Source organism: Corvus cornix, chromosome 2 (assembly GCF_000738735.6).
Source record: "Corvus cornix cornix isolate S_Up_H32 chromosome 2, ASM73873v5, whole genome shotgun sequence".
NCBI classification, from domain to species: domain Eukaryota; kingdom Metazoa; phylum Chordata; class Aves; order Passeriformes; family Corvidae; genus Corvus; species Corvus cornix.
Window position 1 is genome coordinate 124,803,113 of NC_046333.1, and position 17,851 is coordinate 124,820,963.

The 17,851-nt window shown below is 41.4% G+C and overlaps 1 protein-coding gene across 1 annotated transcript in view; it reads left to right on the forward strand.

The window, feature by feature from the left end:
• Window positions 1-896: 896 nt before the first annotated feature.
• The window catches only part of STMN2 (stathmin 2), a 38,322-nt gene continuing 21,367 nt past the window's right edge, over window positions 897-17,851 (forward strand). The window contains exons 1-2 of the mRNA XM_010405060.2: window positions 897-915; window positions 1,033-1,097. Coding sequence (XP_010403362.1) covers window positions 1,079-1,097 — 19 coding nt within the window. The 5' untranslated portion in view covers window positions 897-915; window positions 1,033-1,078. The remainder of the gene's footprint in view (window positions 916-1,032; window positions 1,098-17,851) is intronic.

The following is a 17,851-nucleotide window of genomic DNA, read 5'->3' on the forward strand; positions in this document are numbered from 1 at the left end:
GATGAGAAGGTAAAGGTGGAGCATCCTTCTCTTTGTGCCAAGGTCTTGGCTCCTCTAGGCCAGCAACTGCTTCCAGGCCTAGGAGGTGTACAAACAGGTCCCATCACTGCCATGTTTCTAGCAAGGAGTTCAATTAACCTCCACCACATTTGTTTAGTGGCTGCCAGTTATGGCACTGGCTTTCCTCTTGCCAGGGATAGAGAATCCTTGAAATTAGTGTAGGGAATCCTTAGAACGTGTCCATCCCTTTTCATGTAATGCCCACATCAGATCTCATTCTTCACACTTTATCAAGGAAATCAAGCTCTCATCTTCCCAGTGGCTCTTACCATAGTGCATCAGGGAAGTATTTACTGACTTCTGTCCAAATTTATCCTGGTCTGGGATTTCCAGAGCCCTTTGAGAGCGTAAGCAGGTCCAGGTGCCGTTTCCCAAGGTTAAGAAAAGTTCTGCAAGACCAAGGTTAGGTCTGGGGACACTAAAACAGGTATTAAAATACAGAAATATTCAGTATAAAACAATTGTATAGGATATCTGTGTACCCTTGCAGGAGGCAAAAATAATCTGAACAGCTGTTTTACTGAAATGGTCTAGGAAATCCCTTGCAATGGTCCCTCTTCTTGTTGTATCTTTGGAATGAAATACATTAAAATGAGTTTGTGCATGTTTTACAGGTAGCAACAGCAGAGCCTTCAACACCAATAGGCTTTTTTCATGTAAGACATAAAACATTTGACATGGAATGTACTATTAACGCCAGACCGAGGGGGGAGAAGCATCCAAGGACTGATTTCCATTTCAAACTGCATTCTGGCACTTTGTACTCCAGCACCATTGGTGGATCAATATTTAATGCCCGGAGATTCTGGCTCTGCAGGAGTCATGTCAGGGGACCTCTCGAGCCAATCTGCTTGGGTAGAGGAGTGATAATTATTCATGGGCTCCTGCCTCTTGCTCCTTCTCTTGCACAGCCCCACTCTGCTGACTCAGTGCCTTATTCAGTCTTCTCTCTCTCTCTCTCCACTGCTGTAGCTGGACCCCTTTGCCTTCACCGCCTCTGAGAGCTGCAGATCCCAGCATGGCTAAAACAGCAATGGGTAAGAAAACGCCTCTCTTTTCCTTCAGCCAGTACTACGACCGCTCTCTCCTAGGTCTGCTACCTACACTATGTGTTCTTCTCGCTATCCCAAAAGTTTAGGGAAAAAAAAAAATCGAGAACACTGAACATATTTTTAATTTAATTGATCAGAGGAAAAAAAGCAGGGTGGGTGGGACGCGGGGCTGTTTTAGCATCGTAACCAGAGATCGGATTAATTATATACCGGTGGGTGAGGTCGGCACATGAGCACGGCATAATTTTGAAACGGTTTTCATTATTTTAAAGATGAATAGATATTTTTATATATAGATATATATTATATAGATATATTTTTATATATAGATGTGTGTGTGTGTATAGATATATACATATAAAAGAAAGAAAGAAAATTAAAACAAAAACGAACGGTAAAGTTATCCCTGTTGTCAGTGTGCCTCCACCCGTCCCCGCCGGCTGGAGTCAGCGCTCCCCTCTGCCTCTGAAACCGCGTGGGGAGAAGAAAAGAGGCACCGGGGAGAGGCACCGCCGCCCGAAAGGGGCACGGCGCGGCTGGGGGGGCTGCGGGCGGGGCCGGCCGGGCCGGCGGGGGCTCCGCGGTGCCGGGCGGGGGGGGCTGCGGCGGGGCGGACCCTGCCAGGCGCGCACTGCGGCCGGCCGCGCCCAGCCCAGCCCAGCCCAGCCCGGCCCGGCACGGCGCGGGGCTGCGGGAGGGGGCGAGAAGGAGCCTGCGCTCGGCGTTGCCCCGGCGCTGCCCGCACCTGCAGTCTGCCGGGGGGGCCGGGGGGCCGGCTGAAGTAGGTCACTGCATCACGGAGAGCTGGTGTGCGCTAGCAGTGCCCGCCCCGCTCTCTCTCCCGGGGGGCAGCTGCCGGGGCTGTTGTTACCTTGCGTTTTCCAGCGGCAGGGAGAGCATCTCCCCCTCCCCCGCAGGAGCCGCGCCCTGCCGCCGCGGCGCGCCGCCCCCAGCCCACCCGCCGGGCCCGGGAGCGGCCGGGCGGGGCGCGGCTCCTCCGCCCTCCCCGCCAGCCCGGCCCCGGGGGACTCCCGGGTCTTGGGGAGCCCGTCCCGTCGCGTCCCTGTTGGTCCTGCTGGTCCTGGCAGGAGCGGAGGGCGGTAGCCCGGCACTGGCCCCTTTGTTCGAGGGAGGCTGCTGGGGAGGGTGGGTGAAAAAATCCCAGTGAGGGTGTGGAAGAAGGAGAGGGAGAACAGTCGTGGGGTCGGGCTGCTGAAAGCGTGCAGACCCTAACGCTCCTTGGGGTTGGTTTTTGTTGGTTTTTTGGTTTTTTGAAGAGGAATGAGGCTGGACCTGCGTTTGACGCATTCAAATTCAAGTTTTCACAATCATTCACCATTACTGTCGTGCACACGCAGATCCCACAAATAAGGTTGAAGCACTCCCAACACAATTAACTGTCCTCCCCAAGAAGCAAATCCCGTTCAAATTTCCATTTGTGCAGGTTCTTGTTACCACTCTTGATCACATTGCACGAAGTTACACCAAACCCTCCTGGCACCGGCTGAAACCGATGCATTACACCAATGCATTTATCTGACTGCTGATGTTCCGCTCCCAAGGAACAATTGGTGTGGATTGAAAGCATTCTAGCCTGGCTGTGGCACCCTTGGGAACAAGGAATGAGACAGCTGTAGATGCAAATAGAGGAGGGAAGTGAGGGCTGTGGGAGCCTGGCCAGCCCTGCAGTGCCGAGCACGCCGTCCCCTCCCCACTGCAGCAATCCTGTAATCAGTATTGATAATTTGTAGTCGGTCGGGGACTTAGCCCTGCAGAAGGCCTGTTAGGAATTCTGTCGCAAGGGAAGGAAGGGCTGTTCAGCCTGGTGTTAATGATCTCGCAGCACACAAGTATAAAGATTTCTGCAGCAGGAGTGATGCCAGGAATCATTAGATGCACCCAGAGACAGAGGGACTGTGTGACGCCGGTTTGTCTGTTAATCCCTGGTTAATGAGCCACCTATACCAGCAATAAAAGGCTGTGTAGCTACCTAGATCAAGTTTCAAAAAATACTAATTACAACAACATTCAATTAAAAAATTAAAGTTACTTTATTAAAAGCATCTTCCATCTTTAAACTGACAAAGCTTAAAGTATTCTCATAATTTCTTTAAACTGTATCTTCCTTGTTATAGTTATTAATAGACAAAATTTGGATCTAAGCAGCTATTAGAATAAACCACCTTATTTCAAGAGTTACTACAAGGCAACAAATTTTATTTTCATGTGGAAAACTAGATGCATTCTCAGTAATTTCCAGCTAGGGCTAAGTGAGCTACATTTGTTCTATGCTCAAACTTTACCCAGTAGAACACTGAAAGAACTACAGAGTGCCGATTTTTTCCCCTGTTGAGCACCATATTTTGCAAAGTAGCAATAAAGGCTAGGTCCTGCTACCACTGGAGCCAGCAAAACATTTCTAATCAGCTTAAGCCAGCCCACTATTATATTTCTGGCCCTGGTCCAGCAAGGCACTTAATCAGGTGTCTGAGCATGAGAATAGTCCTACTGGCTTTGGACAGAACTGTTCACATAACTCAGGGTAGGCAGATGCTAAGTATCTTGAACAAGCCTGTGTTTGTATTCTGCCACAGAAAGCAAAATTAAGCCTCATTTTCTGTGAGACTGTGTAAAATAAAAGGTTTTCAAGGAAAGGTTCTTTTACTTACATAGGAATTTCAACAGCTGCAAGAAGTTCTGGAGATCATTACGCTCTGAATGCCCCTGAGATTTTCCTTTCTGTTTAGTTTACATAGTATATGAATGACGCATGTCACACAACCATCTTTGTTTAGTTGGGGTTTTTTTTTTGAGTGTGTCTTTTTTGAAATTCCATGTAACACGACTGTACAGAAATTATGGGGGCTTTTAAACTTCATCCTTCCCCTGACACCATCTTCCACATGAATTTTGTATTGGATACAGGGACTCCTTCATACCTTAAGCTCCCAAGCAAATTGGATGTGTGTTACATAAATCAGTGCCTTTGCAGGTAGGGTCACTACAGACCAATCAGGCCACATACCTGGTTTGATAAACTTACTTAGTGTAAGGTCCATGGATGGCAATGTGAGGGTGAAGCAGTCTGTGATGCCACTGGAACTAAAAAAGTGTTTGAAACCATTATGTCATTGTTTCATTGTGGTGTTTTATTTAAGGAATACTTATTATTTGAACATCTTCAGATAACCATCATACAGAAGATCTCAGTCCCAATTATGGTTCCAATTTATTTTATAGGAAGTTGTTTAACAGAAATACATGGGGTATGTGTTAATAGTGTATTAAGGAAGTATTTTAATGTCAACTCCTTTTGAGACAGTCAGGAACACTGTAAGGATTATGAGGATACAGGAATTCAGGCAGGCCCATGCTCCCTCTTTCACGTATCTCAGTAAGATGGATTAAACCATTGTAAAAGTGCTTCAGAGTTGCTCTTCTACTTTGTCATTTGCATTTCAGTTACAAGCTCAGACCTCGATACTTAGCTTGATGGATACAAGGCCACTGCTAAGTTTTTCTATTAACTGAGTACTACATTATTGTTTTATCTGGTGTGTAACATTCGTATGAAGTCATAAATAAGTGTATGGTTCTTAACTGGTTCAATTCTTTTAATAAGTAGGCTTTTTTTACTGCAAAGGGGTAAGAATTCTTCTGATCTGCCACTACACTTAAACAATTGTTTGATCATCAACAATTGCTCATGAGTGGCTATCTGAATATTAATGGCAATGACAAGCATCAAGTTAAAGAACATATGGCTAAATGCCAGGCTGAATTTGGACTGAGCACACTTCTTTCCACAGTCTTCAGTTTTTAGCTGAAGGTTTTAACCTTCCCCTTTTATAAATAAATGAACACACGTCAGCTCTGAATTATTTCCAACTGTCAGAAAATTACATATCTGTAAATAGGAAATTACTTTAAGAGAAGAATGGATATAGGCAAGAATCCGAAACAAATTTATTGTATCATAATGTTAGCAGAAATGTGATTTGACTGAGATACGACTATTCCAAATTCTTTCACTAGGAGAAGAAATCACAGACTGTGCTGAGTTGGAAGGGACCCACAAGGATCATTGAGTCCAACTCCTGGCCCTGCACAGAACATCCCCAAGAGTCACACCATGTGCCTGAGAGCATTGTCCAAACACTTACTGAACTCTGTCAGGCTTGGTGCTGTGACCACTGCCCTGGAGCACCTGTTCCAGTGCCCAAACACCCAATGGGTGAAAAAACCTTTTCCTGATATCATTTTGATATGATAAGGAAACTGAAGTGATAACATTTCCGTTAGTTTATTTTTTTTCTGAGAACTTTTATTACTGAGCTAATATAAAAATGTTGGTAAGTAAAATTCGCTAAAGAACCAAGGTTAACACCTATTCACATTCTTTTCCTGATTTTGAAAGACTAGATTACTCTTTCTGCTATTAAGGCAGGAATAATTTTAAAAACAGTCCATATGGCTAAGGAATTATATTGCCTCATAGGAGTTCTTACTTACCCTGTGAGGTGTACAGGCAGGAGGATGGAATGTCATCTGTTCCATTTTCTTATGGAAGATATCCCATAACATACTGAGGAAATAAAAATAAAATTCAGCATCTTGAACACTTCCAAAATGTTCTCTCACCTCCACCTCCATTACCATCACCTCTTTGTCCCAATATAAGTTCTAGTTAGACTAAAAACTTCCCTGTTTAATAATGTATTCCTGTAATTAATTCACACTGATTTTGAGAATTTGAATTTTCTTTAATTGATTATTTAAGCCTAGAATTTTTTTCTTTTTTTGAATTGGTATTTGTACTACAATAGTACATTTCTCCAGATCAGCTTTTGCACACCTATTTTTTTTATTATATATACTGTGTAATCTACCCTTACGGTTAGATTTATCTCAGGTGACATTTGTATTAATTTCGTTAGAAAATAATTCTCCATTTTCAAATTAATAGCATTAATCTGAAAAAAACCAAAACAACATGACAAAGGAGAGATGGGGCACTCATATCCAGCAGTATATTTAGATAGTGTTTTAGCCTTCAAAGACTATACAATATTAACTGATTCTCCCTATTGCTGACAGTGAGAAGTCAGCATTACTTTGTAATGTAAAACACAGGGAGCAGAAGGTTCCCATGACAGATTGGTCTGGGCAATACTTGACCTGTGCAGCATTTTCATGTAGGTCTAATTTAACTACCTTCTTAGTTCACAAACAAAAGAAACAAAGAGATGCTCAGCACTCCTGAAAAATAACAAGCCTTAGGAGTCCTAAAGCAGGCATCCAAAAATGGTGTCACACCACATAATTGATATAGTTGGAAAATTAACTCACTAAAAGCTTTGCTAAAGGTAGTACAGCAAAAAAGCTGAACATAAGGGACTGAGGGTGGCATCTGGCCCTGTGACCAGTGGGCAACACCACCACTGGAAGTGAAGTCCTCCAGCAAGCCTTCTCACAGGCTGGTGAGAGGGAGTGTAAGTTTGCCTTTCAGCTTAGGTTATCAGTCTTCAAAAGCCTTTATCCTAGCACTCTCAATAGTTCTGCCCAAGAGGAGGAGCAAATGTTGTATCATGAAGCAGCAGTGCTTGCTTACCTCTGCAGTAACTACCTTCAAAAAATCCGCTGTCTGTTCTCCATAAAGTCACCTTTATAAACAAAAACTGTTGCCATCCTCGGGTGCCTTGTAGAGAACATGTCTTCTTCAGCATTTATCCATAAAATGGATGACAGATGAACCAACTTTGCAAATGAGTCTTGCCTCACTGGAGCCAATGGAGTACAGCCACTGGCCTCAGCACCATCAGCTGGTCTTTAGCCTATGGGGACACAGAAACTGGCAGCTGATTTGGGGGAATGGCTGCTATTCACAATTCTTCCCTCACACTTTTCTGTGGATACAGTCTGAGGTGTTGTTGATTTTCATTGGGTTTAAAAGTACTGTTGATCCCACTTGGAAGCGTGGGTCCCCACAGTGAATCAGCCAGCAATTCTACCTGGGACAGGTATCTCAGTCCTGCAAGGTGCTGTGTACCCATGACAGCAGTGCAGAAAGTACCTATTCCTCTAGTTGCTCAGCAAACGTTTTCAAAAACAGACAAAAATTCCTTTGGAGACCTCAATCCACATGGACCTGCATCCTGAGTCATAAAAAAAAAATGGACTGATGCAGAAATGCTGGCTCCTGGGAACTGAATACTTACGACATCATGTGTCTGAGAAATACCAGCATACAAAGCTGATCTGAAATTATTTCATTTTCTCTTCCACTTATGTTTTTCTTTTTCCTGTCTGCTAATACATAATTTAACCAATGAAGTGAATTTAAGCTATTTTTGCCAGGATGTGGGGTTAAACTGGTGCGCAGCATCTGCAGAAAACATTAGGCTTTGAAGAATATATTTAGAAATGTTAATCTTTTTAAGGTATAGGTGTCAAATCCAAGCAGTTCATAAATAAATTACGATTTATCCATTCATTCCAGTACACAAAACCTGTCACTGTTGTAGCAGTTATTGTGTGGAGAGGTTGTGATCCTTCACACACACAATCACAAAACAGGATCGTTAGGAGTTTTTCACCAATTTTGCCCAAGCAGGTAATTTAGTTTAGAGAGGTGGCTGAGGATAGGGTTAGTAAACTCTAAAGCACCTGTGGTGAGATACAAGCATGACTGTACCTCCACAGCATGCAGGGAGAGGTCAGCACCTCTGCCTGTGGTCAAGGTCTGCCCAGACTGAATGTACTCCTAATTCAGTGACCCAGAGGAAAATGCAGAGAGGAATGGTGAGACTTCAGCTGTCCCTTGGGCACTTCACCCACAGCCACAGAGAAGCCCTGGTTTTGTCTCTTCCATTGTGGTGGCTGGAGAAGAAGAGGTGGTAATGTGTGCACTCCTGCCCCTGAGCCAAACAGCTGGTGATTGGTCTCCAGGTGTGGTGCTGGAATGTTGTGGCCCTTGTCCCTGTGTGTCCTCCCTCCCCACAGACCACCAGACCACCGGGCTGTGTCTTCTTTCCACTCTCCCATGGGAAGAATATCATGCTAGAGAGAGGAAAAGAGTGCACAGAGAAGGGAGGATGACCTACCCCTAGGAACTGGGGACCCCAGGAGCATCGCTAGATTTTGCATGATATGGCAAAATAGAAACAGTTGTGGGAGCAGAAAACACAGCATGAGTTTCTTTGGGTGGTGGTTAGGACCCTTTGGCTTGAATTTCCTCATTCTGAGAGTTTGACCCCAGCTCTGGCATTTCCCAGTGAAAGATGTCACTGTAGGCAGTTGTTCCAAAGGACAGGAGTAAGACAGCCAGCAGCGTTTCTCCTCAGATGCATTTTAAAAGAAAACTGTGGCTGCTCCTCTGTTTATGAAGAATCCTTCCAGGAAACAGGGTACACAGGTTTCTTCAGAAGACTGACTGTGAGGTGGAAGAACACGCAATTCCCAATGTTAGTGGATTAAACATTTCAAGTCTGAGGCATCCTTGCTTGTCCAAAGTCTAGCACCCTTCAGTGCACACCAATTTGAAGAGCACAAATTGTGTTTTTCTGTATTCTCATGACCTCTCCTCATCTGTGCAGGAATTTCTAGGATCCAAGTTTTCGATTTAGAAACCTGAGTTTTCTTAAGCATCATTTTAGGCTCCTAGTTCCTTTATTGGATTTGTAGGTTAATCATTTTATGACCTGACTTTCTCTGCATTAAGACAGGGATAATCTTGGGTACTTACCTCAGAGCTGGGATGTGAGGTTATGTTCCATACTGCATGGAAATATGTAACCATGCTCTGATGTTACAGAAGTTGCCAGAATCCATACTGATCAGATTAGGAAACAGAGCAACTTACCTACTGAAGCTGTATTAACATTCTGTGCTATTGAGGGACTTTTTTATAATCCTTAGGGAGCTTCTCAGGTAAAGAAAAAATAATGATACGTGTATTTTATACTACTGACTGGCATAGGGTTCTACAAACTGAGAATTTACCCTAAGCTAAGGTACACTCTACCTGAAGGTAGATGAAGTGCCTTTTAATGCTTAAGGCTTTTACATTTAAATATATTCACTAGTCACTAAGTAGCTGTAATTTTTCATCTTGATGCTATTTTTGATGCTTTCAAAATTATTGAAAGCACAAATTGTCCTTTTGAACTAAGATTTCTGATAAAATACATGTTCAACTTCTTCCTCTGGTTTCCACTAGGATAACTCTTGATGCCATTTCATTGGCAGAGCTCCCTGGAGTGATAATATTATCACGGGTATTCTTTTTTCTTTTTCGAAAGACTGTGGAGACCACAGACATGTCAAAGATGCACTAATTTTTTTTTAGCGACGCTGCTACATATAAGTGTAGCAAAATCTACATTTTTTGGTTTACTACTATTTTTGCACTGCAAATCATCCAGTTACCCGAATGGAGCTGTAAGAAATGTTGCATGTACCTAGGAAATCTTAAAACAAATGCATGAATCAATCTCCATAATTTTTCAAAGACATTTTTGGAAGTGAAATTCACTTCTGTAACCCATTTTATTAGTCTGTTAACTGCTTTAATATATTTTTTGCTTACTTTATTCATGTGAAAGGAAAGGGCTCACTCACTTGTCGCTCAAGTCATATTTATATCACTTGAATATACCTTCTTTGTCTCCAGGTACTGGTGTTTATTAAATGTATTATGTAGATGTAATACAAAAAGCTATTTCTAAGATAATATCTTTTCTATGTGCTCAGATATTTTTTGATGCTCTCCAGACTGAAGTTAGAGAGCTTTCAATATTATATGCTGTAGGTAGGAATGAAGCCCTGATTCCTGATTTAAAAACCTAAGTGTTTAATATTTGTCAACAATAATGTTCTCAAGGCAAATACCTTCTTGCTGGGAAACGATGTTCTAAGTCTAAATATCATCATTTTCCAGGTAAAATATCAATAATGACTTCTTAAGAAAAGTAACAGGAAGATATTTATCTTAAATTGCATTGATGATTCAAGTTACTCCATTTTGAAGTGCATTCACTTTTTTTGCAGTGAAACATTAAGAGAAATACCTTACTTAGAGAATCATACTGCATTTGATTAACAGTGTAAATCCCCTTGTTGTGAGGGGCCTGAAAAACAGTATTAAACATGATAGAGGTATTTTCAAGTCCTCTGCAAAATTCTAATTACCAGTTTGCACAGTTTGCCAGTGCTGTTCAAGAGGTCTCATGTCTGCTGGCATCCTGGTTTCTGCACAAAGATGTGCACGGGTCTGTCAAGGGTAAAAAATTGCAATAGGAACAAATATTGAACCCATGCAGCAAAATCAAGGCATTTAGATAAGCAAGCAGGTAATCTACAATATGAAGGTTGCAAAATTATATTTAGTACATTTCTGTGTAGTTATACAAATAGAATTTCCAAGATTAAAACAAAATTAAGAAAAAGTATGGTGGAAACAGAGTATTATATGGGATGGACCCCAGTTTGGATCATCTATTCCCTGACTGACTTTACCTGCTTGGCTTTCCTTATTTTTTTTTTTTTTTTTAATTTGTCTGCTCTTGGCAATTACTTCCACAACGCAGATTCATCTCTCATCTCTTCACACAACTGCTTCATTCTTGTAATCCTTCACACTTCTCTGAGGCCAGAAGGGGAGGAATTGAGACCACAGGATAGTTTTTTTTCTCGTTTCCAGTGCTCCTCTGGTCCACAGCATCACTCTCAGCCCACATGGAATCACAATCCAGCACAAAGTGGCTTAAGAGAAACTGGCTGTAAAGCTTGGATTTGTGTATTTCAGACACGGCTGAAGGCTGAAATCCAGTATTTCACTGACTTATTCCATGGCCAGGCCTGGACAGATTCTTCAAATGAAGAATGATTCCCTAGCACAAAGGACTAGAACCTTTCAAAGAAGTGCAATAAGCACTCGTTTAGTTTACCACATGGATGTATTTTTCCCTAGTCATCTTCACAGAAATAGTGAAATGTTTTTAGTTAAAAGCTTCTCCAAAATTCATCAAGAGGCAGCCAAGAAAACTGTAGACCAAACTGAAGTGTAACAATGTGGTGTTCAGTGGAAGGACGTATTTTCTAACGCAGTAGAAGAAACAAAGCAGCACAAGATGGGAAATAGCAATGGCTGGCTGTGGTTTCCCGTGTAAATGGTTAAGATGTGCAAAGGCCAGGAACACTCATCTTGCTAGAATTAGATCCTAAACCAGTGGAACTATGGGTGTGATAGACTCATGTTGATTTACATCTGATGAACCTGGTTTTCCCCCTTTAAATCTCCCAAAGCATCAACTTAGAAGGAAATATCTTCTTTATTATTTTAAAAAATCATGTGAGAGCCAGCTACACTAAAAAAAAAGGAGAATTTAATTATGCAGAAAAATGAACTTTTTTTTTATACTGGAAAAAGAACTTGATCATATAATGAAAGAGACAGAATAGGCTGTAACAAATTGATATTTGGGTATATCTAACTCCTGCTACTTTTAGAACATATTAAAAATCCGATGGACAATCCAGTTCTGGAAGTTTGATAAGTCTGTTATAAAGGACAGGCTGAACAACAAAGAATTTCTGATTTGCCATTGCCATGACAGATTTTTGATGCTGGTGCACAGTGCCCTGAAAATCTTGCTATTGCAAGATCATTTTTTTTAATTCTAAATGAGACAAACACCCTTACACCAACAATCAGTGGAGCATCTCTGCAGGGATCAGCTCCTCATGTGGTTAATTTAGTAGCAGAGCAGCATCTCTGAATTCATCAAGATTTTCTTCTAAGTGGAGGCCAGTATTGCAGAAAAAATAGACACAGACAGAGACAGCTGCAAAGAGAGAGATAGACTGCCAGGGCAAATGTACTCTAGACATATTCAGTAATATTTTGGGATAGAAAAAATACCACTAAATTGAAAAACAGTAAAAAAGAGGGAAGGAGAAGAGAAAGATGAAAAAGAGAGGTGGGTCATGAAAGACGTAATTGGGAGCAGTCACATTCCTGAAAGTCCATATAAATTGTTACAGGGCAGACATTTATGCATTAATTTTATGTCTTCAAAAATCAAAGTGCTTCTATTATGCAAATCTGAGCAAAGCTACTTAAAACACAGGTCACTTCGCTGCGATCAGTGGTTCTTGTTTTAGTTTTATTGTAGCATCAATTGTAATAAAAGTATCCCACCAGCAAATGTTCCCTCTCCGCCAATTTAATCAATTCTGAATAATTTACTAATTTCTTGGCGCCATCAGCATGGTTTCCAAGAAGAGGCTGTCATTCTTTATCTTCCTTTATTTTTCTTGCTAATTTTATACATCTTCTGGTTAGCATACTCAATAATATTTATAATCTATGCCCAACCATGATAGATTTTAGCAATATGCTGTTGAGAGGTGTCATTATTTTTGTTATGGAGGCAATCAAATGTTTGCATATATGCATAAAGTCATGGCAGGATATGATAGTAGATGTATAAATCTGATAATTAGTAGTAAGAACTGCATAGATTGTTTAGGTAAAGATCCCATAGAAAGATCTGAAAGCCACAGAGTGTCAGATGCATGTCATCCAGAAGGGTTTGATTCTGTCATTTCATTAATCTTGAGTACCTGATATGTTGTCCCTTAAGCCACCTCTTTGCGCAATAATCCCTCACCTTCCTGATAGCCCTCCACTAGACCTTCCTCTGCTCCTCCATGTCCCTCTTAAATTGGGGGACCCAAGACTGAATGCAGTACCTCAGGTGCAGCTCCACAGCACCAAACACCTTCCATCGATTGTGAACCCAACCCCTCCTGCTGATTCATGCACACCTCTGCTTCCTTTCTCTGTCTTCCAAACCTGGACCATTTAAAAGAAACATTGAAGAAATAGCAAAAAAAAAAACCCCACCCCAAACCCAAACTCTTCCTTGTGAGACTTTTGGAGCCAACCTACACATGCTGAACTTATTTCTGCAAATTTATTTATTTTTTTAAAACAGTCACTTCTCCAGTATCCATTCCTATTTTGGTTCTTATTCATCCTTGAGCACTGACAGTAATGGGTTTGGGAACCCATCATCCAAAACCTCACTTGGGCATTTGTACTTTTTTTGGACTGTGGAGAAGACTAACAGAAAATTATCCTATGTCTTTCAATGCTGTAAAAATAGATTTTCACACTAGCCCCAGTTTCTAGATTTGGTGACCTGCCAAAAGATACTTCTTGTAGTCATCCTGCTGCCCACTTGTTAGCAGAATACCACCAAGTGAAAAGATGAGTTTTACAGAATCTGCTTTGTATCGACATGGCTGATGAGGGAGTTGCTGTCATTTTTTCTTACTCTGTGCAGTGCTTTCAAAGTCCTTCAAAACCTGAAGACATTATTTTTGAATCAAAGGATTCCTCCAAAGATAAACATGCCTTTGATAGGCTTCCTAAATAAGGAGACTATCTTAAATTAGGGATTACATTTCTCTAAACCCAGAAATATAGTCCTTTGTAATATCTCATAATTAAATACAGCCCCTTGCTCCCACATATACCCCACTGACTAGACTTAAAATTGCATAAAAACATTTTCATCTCTATAGTCTTTGTTATAAAAAAGGGGAATTAAGCCTTACAACATAAAGCATCAGAATAACACAGTTTCCATTATCACACCTCCTTGGGTTTAAAGCAAAATCTTCCACAATTATGAGTTATGTCGGCAGGCAAACTCCAATATCAAACAGTTTTATATGAAAACTCAGAAGTTACTTACTAGGAGCTTGTTTTGTTCAGGCATTCAAATTTAAGATACTATTGTTAATTAACACCATTATAATGTGTGTCCCATTGTATTATTGCAAGGATTGGAATTCTTCCTTTGTAAGTAATCTACTTACATGTGTCATTTGCAATTGTGTACAGAAAGCAAACTTTTTAAAGAAAATGCCTTTATTCAGACTGATGAGACATTCTTATTTTGGCATGTCCCACAAAATTTAAATTCCATTCAGAACCCAGAAGTAAATTGGATTTTCCAGACTGTCTCCTTTCATTGTCTTTTGCATTTTGACATTTAGTCGGTAGTCATGGCAGCCAGTAAGAATGATTGTGTAGCAGAAAGATGCAGTTACACATATTTGGCTTTGGGTTCAGTACATTAAATACATGGGAATTGCTCAGAATCAGCCATTAAACTTAAAAAAATAAAGTATATATATATATATATATACACATATACTTTTTTATGTATAGAAATATATATAAACTGAGTAATGAATGTTTCTATGTATTTGATTTTTCAGACCCTATAAAATGGGGTTTCTAGTCTATATGAAATGATTAGTTTTGAAAGATACTATCTACAGCCTTCACAGCAGCATATTTTCTCTTAATGGATTCTCCTGATATTTATGGTGTGAAAACAATTGCAGTAGGTTTTGCACTCAGTGCGATGGCTCAACAAGCAAGGAATGCATTTAATTATTGTAATGCAAAGACTGAGAGTCCAACCCTGCAAGAAATCATAATTGCATTTATATCATATCATACAAACACAAATTTCTACTTAGCTGATGGCCCTGCTTTTTTTTTTTTTTCTTTTTGTCTAGAGAAAGAGAAAAAAATAAAAGGCACCTTGCAATTTATTTTGCTTACTGTTCTGAGCCTCTAGTTACAACTAAATAATATTTTGGCCTTCATCAGGTCAAAGCACAATTTTGAAAATACTGTAAGATGTGAAAGGTATCTGTACTTTGGAATGGCACAGGTTAATGAAGGTTGTGTTTACAACCCTTATATGAGTTATAAAAATGTCATCTTTTATATCAGACTTACAGTCCTGCTAAAACCACATATCTGCATTTCTGAGCCAGAAAAATGGCAAGGACCAGCCTGTCTGTTAATGGAAGCTCTCACTGTAGCAATCTATCTCTGTTCCTTTGATCAAGGTACTCCACAACAGCTGAATGATGGAAACAGAAAAAGTTGGATTCCTTACCCATTCTTTCTTAACTGCTTGCTTTTCCTAAACAATTTTGGGCCATTCCTTTCCTTGATGCTGTATCAATGACTTGCTTTCAAAACATGTGGGTAGTTCTGCTAGAATTTGCTTTCTGGAGAAGCTCAGTATGAACGATTTGACTGTAATCTCAGCACAGAGATGAGGGGATGGATTTCATAATGTAAGATCAGCTACAAGTCCAGAAAGGATCTGCTGTGTCCAGATGCAAAAAAACACTAGCAGAACTCCTATTTCAGCCATGAAGACTGGCAATATGCAAGGTTGTGTCATTAGTCTCCAAGCAGGATAAAAAATGGAGGGCTTGGAATAAAATGACACTCAGTGTCAAGTGTCAGTGGGTAATGCATGGCCAGGTGATGCACAACCAGGAAGAGTTTGTCAAGCCTACATAAAGGTATAAGGGTGATGCAAATTTAAGTCAGTGGAAGCCACTGAAGACGTCACCAGGAAAAACTGAACAAATGCCACTGTTCCAAACACACATGGCTGACGGTGAGATTCAGATAAATAAAAGTGATACAGGCAGCCCGCTCTCTCACACGCTGCTCTAGTAACCCAGTCTTGCTGTGCTGGAACAGAACCCGTAGCATGATTCATACCTTGGGAAGATGCTGTTTGATCATAGTAGGCTGCATGACTAAACCGTTGCCGTTCTATTTCATCACATTTGATTTGCATCCTCCCTCAAGGGGCTGTTTCACCAGCCAGCACCTGTATTCCCTGCAGCACTCAAAAAGAGACAGCCTGTGCCGACAGAGGTGTCACTTATACAGAATTCAGGAGAGCTCTATTCCCCAGGAATCTTTCCTACAGAACAGGTCTGTGACCTGAGGCTTTTTTCTTTACCTCTGGGTCATTTTTTCCGCAGTATCCCTTGCCTCTCTTTCTCACACCATAAGCTCTGTGGCGTAGGTTGTTTGCATTTGACACATTTTTGCAGAAAGTAGCACAGATCTCAGCTGGGCCCCTGCATACTCCCACAATGCGAGGATGAGATGACCTTGAGAGCATACTGGGAGGCAGCAGCCACCCCTGATGGCCTAGTCCTAGGTGTTCTGCTAGGTTCTCTGCTTGAGGCATCAGAGAAGGTTGGAGTGCTCAACACAAGGACTTGAAATTTCACTTCCCCCCAGTGCTCAGTTCAGCACTAGGCTGCAGACACGCTGCTGCTGTGGTGGCTGAAGCCTGCGTGCTGCTGAGAAAAAGTGGGCTGCTTGCAGGCTTGGCAGCTTCCAACCTGTAGTTCAGTTCTCCCCACCCCACACTTAGAAAGATACTGAAGAAGTTCCAGCTCCTTTACAAGTCCTTCCCTGGTGCTTCAGTCACCAGAGTGACTCCAGAACCAAGGCAAGCACCACAGCTTTGTACCCAGGAAACAGCTGGGCTCAGGGAGCTCCTGAACACTACATGTCCACTTCTGAGAGAAAGATCAGCAATCTGGGCTTGTCCTATTGCAGGGAAGTCCTGAAGCAAATTCCACTAGGCTGATGTTATGGAAGGCTCATAGCCCCAGTCCCAGGAATGCTGAGACAAGATAACCTACATATAGCAAGGCTAGGGTGTTTGTGTTGAAGAGAGTCTCTCAAAAGCCTTCTGCTTCCCTGGCCTTCAGGTATGTGCATCCAGATTCCTGAAAACACTGCTTTTGTAGCCTGCATGGAGATTGAGATCCTGGTTCAGTGGTGCTTTCCAGGAGGGATCTTCAAAGCCACGTTAATGGAAGCTTTGGAGTGAAATATCTGTCTTTTTAACCCATTTTATATGTAACCTGCCTCAGAAGTGTAAAAGAGTTTAATGGCTTTGTGTCCTGGTGAAAGGGTGTATCACAACCCTTCAGGCATGGAGCGCCAAGGAAATACATTACACACTGTGAGCACAAAGTCATGGGAGGCAAATCCACCCATTCAAAAACTCCAGAGCTCAAGGTTTTGTTTCTTAAATCATTCATATAAGAGTCTAAGTTGATAGATCAGGGGATAGGGGTTTTTCTTGAGAACAGGAAAATTAGTGATAGAATCAGACCCAGAATGATACATGAAGAATCCTTACTACTACTCTAACAGGAGTCCTAAGCTAAAACAGATTTTTCTGTGAGAGATAACAGAGCTAAGCTTGCTGCAATGCCAATCACAAGAAATTGTTTGCCCCAGGTGCAGGTATGTAACAAAACCAACAAAAGTTCTCAAGCAGGTAAGGTGAGCCAAATAACGAAGGTTATTTCTTCCTGGTCTTGCTGCTTTCTTCCTGGTGTTTGCTGAAAGCCTATTTGCATTTTCCATCCAGTCCACATTCAGGAAAATTACTTTGGTTCAGATCATCCATAGCTGAGTTTCCAGTCTTTTTTGCTTCCAGTGAGTACAGGAGAGAGCGGATAGCAGAATGGTTCCTGGCGTGGCGCTGCCTTAAAAATTTTAGAACTTTTGATGTTTGCATGACTCCCACACTTAGGTGATAATCAGAAACTATCCGTGTCTCCAGTGGCCTCTTATGAAGGTAGCTGTAAGTTCAGCATCTTAAACATCAGTATCCAGCCAAATCATCTGAATAACAGGGTTTGAACTTCTGCCTGCACAAAAATTAGACAGTTATGTTCAGTTAACCAGCCAGAAGTAAAGCTTAGGACTACTGTAGCCTTTAAGTTTATTCTTCACTCTTCATCCTCCCCACTGTTTTCAAAGTCTGTTTCAGTAACTTACATCCTTTCCTACACAGTAAGCTCTGTGGGAA